Below are 9,352 nucleotides of genomic sequence, written 5' to 3' on the forward strand. Positions count from 1 at the left end.
AATACTATTTCTTTTGTAGCTTCTGGTACTTAAGTTGCTCTGAGCCCTCCTTATTTTTAATGCAAAGAAGATATATTATGAAGTAGCTGCGATACTAAAAGTCCAAATTTGGGAAGCTGAGTGAGGAATATCAAGAATGGCTGGCTCCAAGAAAACACTCATTCCATTTTTTTCTTTGCCGAAGCATACTAAATATGTGTCACGAGCACTTGAACCACTCTTACGCAAAGACATAACCACAAATCCAGATGGAAAAAATGACCATTCTCAAGTGTTAAATTTGCAATTTTTATTTCAAGAAAAATCAAATGCCAGATTTCCCACAGGCTAAGTATTAATGCAAATTTAGCTGCATTTTAAAAGTAATATTAATTGAACATAACAAACAATTTTTTTTGAAAACTACAGCTTATGTAAATAATAATTCCAATTTAACTCCAATAACCGCAAGCAATCTGACCCCAAGTGAAATGCATTAAGTTTCAGATAGAGCTATTTATTCCTTTCTACTTAAATCAGTTTTATTTCGGTAAAAGTCCCCTTTTACTATATTAATTTTCAGTATACACTTAGTCAGCACTCGCAACAGAAGGTGACCTTGACACCGATCGGGAACGTGAGCGAGAACGAGATCTTGGTCGCTCCAATGAAGGAGATTTGGATGGTGAAGGTGAACGAACTTTTTGTTCCCTGACAGGACCACGAGATCTACTGCGAGAACGGGATTTGCTGCGGCTTCTGCTCTTTGACCTACTGTAGGATTTGCGGCTTCTGGAACGAGACCGACTACGGGATCTGGAAAACGAACGGCTCCGCGAACGGGATCTGCTGCGAGATCTAAACATCAAGGGGATATAAATGCCCATTTTTACAACATTTCTCAAGTGTCATAACAAAAACTGATTTATATTAGTGTTTGGACACTTGAATTGATTTCAAAAGTGACATCAGCTCTTTGCTCCTGTCAATATGACAAAAATTTGAGATTAAAAAGAAAACCTTTTTGCCACCTCCCTGCCAAACTGTACAAACGCAACCTCCCATTGTCAGTTAGACAATCCTTCAGCTGACACACTTGAAAGACGATGCTTCAAGAATTTTCTATTCTTGCAAAATTCACATTCTTAAATTTATACTTCAGCATTTTAAACAAGTTTGGGCCCCTTGCTGAGGTATTTGTACCATTGATAGCCACAGGTCTTAATATTTTAAGAAAGGTGGGAAGGAAAAGTCAGGGAACTATGGACCAAGTATACCTGACATTGCTGGTGAGCAAGTTGTTGAAGGGAATCCTGAAGGACAGGATTAACGTATTTGGAAAGGTGAGAACTGATTAGGGATGGTCAACATGGCTTTGTGCATGGTAAATCATGTCTCACAAACTTGATTTGAATTTTTTGAAGTAGTAACGAAGAGGATCTATATGACTTCAGTAAGGCTTTCAATAAGATTCCTCCTGATAGACTGGTTAGCAAGGTTCGATCTCATGGAAAACAGGGAGTAGTATCCATTTGGATACAGAACTGGCTTGAAAGTAGAAGACAGGGGTAATGGTGGAGAGTTGCTTTTCAGACTGGAAGCCGATGATCAGTGATGTGCCACAAGGATTGGCGCTGGGGCCACTGCTTTTGTCAATTATATAGATGATTTGGTTGTGAACATAGGAGGTATATTTAATAAGTTTGTAGATGACACCAAAATTGGAGGTGTAATGGACAGCCAAGGTGGTACCTCAGTACAACGGTATCTTGATCAGATAGGCCAATGGAGTGGAAGATGGGTTTAATTTAGATAGATAAGAGGTACTGCAGTTTGGCAAGGCAAATCAGGGCAGGACTTGTACACTTAACACTAAGGTCGTGGGAGTGTTGACGAAAACAAAACCCTGGAGTGCAGTTTCATATTTCCTTGGAAATGGAGTCACATGTAAAGAGAATAGTGAAGGCTGCATTTGGTATGCTTGCCTTCACTGGTCTGTGCATTGAATATAAGAGTTGGGAGGAAATGTTGCAGCTGTGCAAAGGACATTGGTTGGGCCACTGTTGAAATATTGTGTGCAATTCTGGTCTCCCTCCAATAGGAAGGATGTTGTGAAACTTGAAAGGGTTCAGAAAAGATTTACAAGGACGTTGCCAGGGTTGGAGGGTTTGGGCTACAGAGTGTGTCTAAATAGGCCGTGGCTATTTTCCATGGAGCATTGGAGGCTGAGGGACAACCTCATAGCAGTTTATAAAATCACGTGGGACATCAATAAGAGTAAATAGAAATAGTCTTTTCCCGGGGCTGAGGGAGTCCAAAACTAGATAACATAGGTTTAAGGTGAGAGGGGAAAGATTTAAAATAGATCTAAGGGGCAACTTTTTCATGCAGAAGGTGGGCATGACTGGAACAAGCTGCCAGAGGAACTGGTGGAGGCTGGTAGAATTACATTTAAAAGGTATCTGGATGGGTTTGGAAGGATGTGGGCCTAATGCTGGCAAATGTGACTAGGTTTATTTAAGATACCTGGTTGGCATGGACGAGTTGAACTGGTTTGTTTTGGTGCTATAATCTCTATGGCTCTGACTGAAACTATATAGTTCTGATTTGTAATAATGGAAGCTGTGATGATTGTATGTGACACTTACCTATGTTTAGGTTCCTCAATCAGTCTGATCTTTCTTCCGTTTATCTCTGCGCCAGAGAGTTTATCAACAGCATTCTTCAAATCACTATAGGAGGCAAACTCAACAACCCTAAAGGAAAAATGATATTTACAATTTTACTTTTGCCAATTTGAACACTGTTAATTTGATTAAGCAGCTGAATATGATAGTGACACTCCATTTGTACTGTAGAACTGGAATCATGCTGCAGGAAGTAAACCACACACATTTCCAAATACAATACGGTCATGTCAGAAAGAGTGAGATAAACTGTTTAGACTTAATGTTATTTCCCAGGACAAACAAAAAATGTCAGAAGATATTACACACAAACTATAATATTTTCAAAAATAAATCCAGCAGCTAAGATTTGGATACAGCAACTATAACGAGAAACATTTCATAGGCACATCATAGATTTATCAGACAAAAAAGAAAATAAGTCCAAGACCAGTTAACTAAATGTTTACTTAAAGTGTGGGTTATAAAGAAACACAAGAGATGCCGTGCAGATGAGGTTAAGTTCAAGCCATAAGGCTTAGGTGGCTGATGACACAGCCAGCAAAAGAGGGTGCACAAGCAGCTACAATTGGAGAAGCAGAATCTTCTGGAACATTAAATGGCTAGACTATTTTGGCAGATGAAAGATTTAGTGCTGGGAGTCAAATACGGTGGTGGAATTAACAAAGCTGGATGTAATCAGCATGCATGTGGAACTCTGTTCCTTCAGATCATGTTGCCAGCAACAGCATTTAGATGAGATTACACCAAAGTTTGCTGTCAAGTAGTACAGAAGGTTAACAAGCGCTGTAAATCCTGGTGTTACTGGTGTAAGCTTGAAAACAATTTTGGCCTAATGTACAAAGATTAGTTTATTGCACGGAGTACAAATCATCAAATTCTTACCAAACAAGAACAGAAATTACTGGAAAAAACTTCAGAAGATCTGGCAGCATTTGTGAAGAGAAAGAATCTAGTGATCCTTCTTCAAAATTTATGTTTTTGTTTCAGATTTTCAGGATGTGTAGTTCTTCATTTTATTATAGCAAATTCTTCCTATTTGACTAACAAGTTTGCTAATACATCAATTCATTAATTTCTTTGTTTAACTCACCCTTCATTCATTTTGTGCCTATGCGCATCTGCAAATGTAACTTCTCCAGCCTGTCTCATGAAGTCTTTCAGATCCTATGTGAAATCACAATGGTTATGTAAAACAAGCCATATGTACACTTAGTCAGTCATTTTCAACGAGAAAGTTACTACAAAAGAACCAAAGCTAATTTCATCAAAATTTATTACCTTCCTGTACAATTCCCTAGGCTAGTCAACCAGGCAAATGCAAGAAGAACTTGCACAGGTACCACCACGACTGACGACCCGATAGTGCTCTTCAGCACCCACTCGACGTGAGCCCTCCCGGATATCACCCATCCTAAAAGGTAGGCTTTGACGGTGCCATGGGAACAGGAATTGCTAAATCTTGTGTGGTTACCAATGGCTCCTCACACTTCAAAATCGAGCTTCCAAACAACCTACTAGCGAATTTCTTTCATTCAATCAAGGACCTCTCATTTTAGAGTCAGCTCTCAACTCGACTTTAGGACAACTCGTTACCAGCATTTTCAGAGGCGCAGGAACGGACCCCGGCACATAAGCTAGCGCCCACCAATGTTGGTCAGACCAGCATAATACAGATCACCAACTGATTGAAACGTAGGACTGGCAATTCAACTAGGCCCATCAAGAGACCAAGCCAGAGCGATTAGGAAAACGTCACTCGTCACAAGGCCAACGATACGAGAGGCTGGTAAATAAAGGTTTTAATATTTGGTTAAAGTTTGCACATAATTCAAACAAACCAAACAAAAACGTCACATTTAAGGTTTCAAATAAGTTAGCAATTTAGACAAATTACATCATCTGAATTTCAACACTCCTAAAGTTGCAGTACTTAATGAAATTTTTATAAATGGACAAATGAAAATTTAGTTCAGTATCGTGCACCTTTTATTGCCTCTTATTACTGTCCATCCTTCCCTAGTACAGTTTTGAAAGAGGCAAAGAATCTAGGTACATTGTGAGCCAAGCTTCTATGCAGTTGGCTCAACAACCCTCACCAATATTTTTAAGTTAAAAAATCATCTATTTTAAAAGGGGAAGTGTGCACCAAATGGTTCAAATTTTATGATTTCAATTTGATTTATGTCAGACTACCAAGCATCATTTAGAAAGGAAGAAAAAAAATCATAATACCAATTTCTGACTAACAGCAACCTCTGTGAGAAGCATGAATACTGGCAAAACAGTGTCAAGATGGGGCTTGACTGCAATAAACACCAAGTAGAATTGATTGCCAATGGTCACCATCAAACCTTACATAAAAATAATTGTAACTTGGTCAGGGTTTTGGAGAATCAGTGCTCTCCATACAATTATACCAGCACAAGATACTGCCTTCAGAACAGTTCTCCTGGCAAATTTTCCAACAAGCGTTTAAGTCATGATGTTTCTGTAGTTTTCCTGATTACACTACTGGAAAGACAATAACACAGATTGGCTTTATGATCTGTAACAGCACCATGAGTTACATAATTTCATGATATTCCTCTTTCTAGAAGAGGAACACATTGTTCATCTGTCACTCTGTTTACAATCCATTATTAATATCCCATGTTCCACTCAGCTTCTGTGTTAACATCACTTGACATAGCGAGTTCCACCACATTCTAATAGGGCAAGACACATTTCAAGTTCCAATAGCTGGTATAGTGATGCTAATTTTCTCACAACTATCAAAACAATAGTGCAGGATTTGAGCTACACTTTAATTGAAGTTGACAGTTCCATTACACAGGTCGTCACTGGTAGTATGTGGAGCCATACCCATCCACTTATTGCTGTGAAATCTCAGCTAACCTTGAAAGTACTTTAAGTATTGAATTATAATTCAGCTTAAGAGGTATTATGGCAACTGAATTACGTGATTCACTGCTATGTGCAACATACCTGCCAACTAACTCTTGAAGACAAATTCTCAACGATCAATCTGTTCTCTGTACGAATTGGAGGTCCATTTCTGGGAAAAAAAGACAAAATTGCATTAACTGAGATTCACAACTGTGTTAAGGAATATCATGTAAACTTCCTGCGGAATTTACTCTTTATAAAGCAAACAAAGTCATCAATTTTCCCCATATTATATATCAAAGAATGTTTAAGATGATAATCTGGTACGAATTTACTCATATGAGCATTACAACCTCAAAAGAAATTGCTGGAATATGAATTGCGGATGCCTGCAGACACTATCGACACAAATACATAGCAGGTGTCAGGGGCAATTTCAAAATTTGCAGACGAGACAAAACGCAAAGTTGCCTTCCACGCAGTGAATTGGGCAAATTTGCAGATGAAGCTCAATGCAAAAACGTGAGGAAACGCATTTTGGTAAAGGCAAAATATCAGGGTGAAACACAAAGTCTCAGGAGCATGGTGACCTGGGTGTACATATGGACAGATCACTGAAAAAGGCAGGAAGATGGAGATAGAAGTTAATAAAGCAGAGAGTATATTTTACATTATCAGTAGAGCATGGAATATAAAGGCAAGATGTCCATACTGAACATACAGAAGTCACATTGTTAGACTAATATTGTGTACAGTTCTGGGTGGCACATGATAGGAAGGTTGTAAATGCTTTGGAGAAAGCCCAGAAGTGAGTTTTGACTACAATAGTTTAGGAGATAGGAACCGTCCGTTGATAAGACTGTTCTACTTTGAGAAATGGCAAAGGGGAGATTAGAGAGAGAGGAAGAGAGCAAGCGAGAGAATGCGAAAACATTTCTCACTCAGAAGGAAGAGCAACAAAAAGACACAGATTTAAAGTGATATGAGAAATTTGTTTCACATTAATGCTTTGGGGCTGGAATGCAATGCAAGAAAATGTGGCAGAGGCCAAATCAATTCACGCATTCAAGGGGGCATTAGATTATTATTTGAATAGAACCATGTATAATAGTATAGGAGAAAGCAAAAAAATGGCACCAAATCATAATACTCAGACAGCCAGCCTTGACACAATGGACTGAATGGCCTCCCATCGGTGCTGTAACAATTTGGTGATTAATTTGCATGGCAAGTTACGTAACATTTCCACATGAGAGGCATTCTTTGAAAGAAGCTATTTATTGTTCACCAGTTCAAAGGGTAATTTCATTCTGTTGTTTGCATTCCATCACTGGTCTTTATAGGAGACATCAGTGTTGTCTGTGCAGGATCACATTAAGCCTCTGCATCCAACTATTGATAAAATATCAAGATTCAAAAGTTCTGTTCACTTTTCTCCTTCCTTATAAAAATCAGTATTGAGGCCAACTGTGACCTTATCAAATTGATACAGACTAGACAACAAACCTGATAACCTGCCTGCCCATAAAGCTCAGTGACATTCACCTTTCTGTTTTTCTAAGCCAGTAGTGCAGCTGTTAGATTGTCTCACCTTCCATCACTCCGTGGGCGGCGTGGGCTAAAGCGACCTGAATAGCGTCCTCCACGACCCCCTCTGGGTCGTGCTCTAGCATGTTCAACTGTAACTCTGCAGAAACATAATACACACTTAACGAAACAGCCATTTTATTTGAAAATAGTCAGCTACAAAGCAGCCTATTTTAATTTTTTCTTACCTTTCACTACACAATTCTTTTCCATCCAATTCGTAAACTGCATCATCTGCATCCCTGTGATCTTCAAACTCCTAACAGTAGATACAGTGGTAACAAAATATAGATAATTTATACAGACCGTGGCTTGCTCGTTCAAAGATTGTGTTTTGAATATTTTATTGCTTAAAGTTACAATGTTCAAATCTGTTGAACTGAAAAGCAACATTACCACAAATCCAAATCCATTCTTCAAGTCAATTTCCTTTATTCGTCCATATCCTTTAAAGAATTTTTCCACATCCCTTTCTCTGGCATGAGGGCTCAGTCTACCAATGAATATACGTGAGCTCATTTTATCTGGTAGGATTCCATAAAAGTCAGAAACAAGAAGCATTCTGTTATAGTGACTTTAAAACTGAATCTAGAACTCAAATTTTATATTTATTCAGAAGATAAGTCAAAACAGATGTTTGCAGCATTACTATGAACTGAATGGTATGCTACTTTACGACAATAATGGCATTCTCTCATATAATGAGAAGTATCCACAGACTTATTCCTATGTATTTTGACAATACTGTGCCTTTAACAGATGTGTTCTGTCCAGTTTCTTTTGCAAAAGCACGTTGCCACAATGGAGCCGAAATGTCACCTTTAGATAGTTGGAGAACAGCTCTGAATTCTCCCAGGATGTTTTTAACTAAGATAAAAGAATGAGTGGGCAGGGTCATGCTTTCAGACCCAAAAATGGATTTTGGTTTTGCTTCAGTTAGTTGGTGGGTTTTGCTGGCTGCTGGAACTAATAGCTTGAGTATGCCGTTGCTAGTGTAAAGTCTTAGGTAGAGAGTCTTCCTCTAAACAAAAAAATTAAAAGGGTAGATTGCTGCGTTTGGTTTTTTTACAACTGGACTGGAGAAAGAGAGACCACAAGGAACTAATAATTGTGTTGCTGAATTGCCTTTACCAAGGGTGCATTTATGGAACAGTGCCTACATTGGAACAGTTGACAATTAATGGCTAAATAATACAGTAACATGTTCAGTATTTCCTTAAAGTTACAACAATTCTTTTTTTGTACATTAACTGTGTTTTAAAAATAAAACATGCTTTGATTAAAGCTTAATGGTGAACCAATCAATCAAAGTATTGCGCAAATTACAGAATACCAATGGTGTGGAGAGGCCACATGGCCCATCAGGTCTACACCAACCTGCCGAAAGAGCATCCATCCACTCCTCTTTAGGATGGCACGGTGGCTCAGTGGTTAGCATTGCTGCCTCACAGTGCCAAGGACCCGGGTTCGATTCCAGCCTCAGGCAACTGTCTGTGTGGAGTTTCCACATGCTCCCCAATGTCTGCATGGGTTCCCTCCTGGTGCTCAGGTTTCTTCCCACAATCCAAAGATATGCAGGTTGGGTGAATTAGCTATGCTAAATTGGTCATAGTGTTCAAGGATGTGTAAGATAGGTGCATTTGTCAGGGGTAAATGTAGAGTATAGGGTTGGGGAAATGGGTTTGGATGGGATGCTCTTTGGAGCGTTGAGGGCCTGTTTCTGCACCGTAGGGATTCTACGATTCTCAACCCTGGATTTAATATGGCCAATCCACCGGGCCTGCATATCCTTGGACATTGTGGGCGATAAATCATGGCCAAGCCACCTAACCTGCACATCCTTGGAATGTGGGAGGAAACCAGAGCATTCAGAGATAAGTACAACCGGTCAGGCAACATCCAGCTCTTCATCAGAGTTCACCTCAGTGTAAAGCCCACTGGGCAACGGGCTGGAAGCATGAAACTTTACGAGAGCACTCTCTGAAGGACGAGTAGTACGCATTCCAGCTTAAAAATATATAATAGAGAGCACTGTTCTCCTACAAAACCACGGCATAGCAATTCTGCACTGCCAGCTTATAGGCCGCATGGCTCATTGCTGCACGTGGAGCCCTTTGCTCTACTCGAGCCACATGCTGCTGGAACTCATCGGGGGGGATAAGGTCACTGGTGAACTCTTATCAAAAACGAAACGAGCTTTCCACCCCTTA

The 9,352-nt window shown here is 39.5% G+C and overlaps 1 protein-coding gene across 1 annotated transcript in view; it reads right to left on the reverse strand.

The window, feature by feature from the left end:
- Nucleotides 1–274: 274 nt before the first annotated feature.
- The window catches only part of LOC122553787 (serine/arginine-rich splicing factor 5-like), a 9,987-nt gene continuing 909 nt past the window's right edge, over nt 275–9,352 (reverse strand). The window contains exons 2-8 of the mRNA XM_043698106.1: nt 7,539–7,666; nt 7,331–7,401; nt 7,147–7,242; nt 5,655–5,724; nt 3,760–3,833; nt 2,628–2,735; nt 275–837 (exon numbers count right to left, since the gene is read on the reverse strand). Coding sequence (XP_043554041.1) covers nt 570–837; nt 2,628–2,735; nt 3,760–3,833; nt 5,655–5,724; nt 7,147–7,242; nt 7,331–7,401; nt 7,539–7,661 — 810 coding nt within the window. The 5' untranslated portion in view covers nt 7,662–7,666 and the 3' untranslated portion in view covers nt 275–569. The remainder of the gene's footprint in view (nt 838–2,627; nt 2,736–3,759; nt 3,834–5,654; nt 5,725–7,146; nt 7,243–7,330; nt 7,402–7,538; nt 7,667–9,352) is intronic.

This window comes from Chiloscyllium plagiosum, chromosome 10 (assembly GCF_004010195.1).
Source record: "Chiloscyllium plagiosum isolate BGI_BamShark_2017 chromosome 10, ASM401019v2, whole genome shotgun sequence".
NCBI lineage: Eukaryota > Metazoa > Chordata > Chondrichthyes > Orectolobiformes > Hemiscylliidae > Chiloscyllium > Chiloscyllium plagiosum.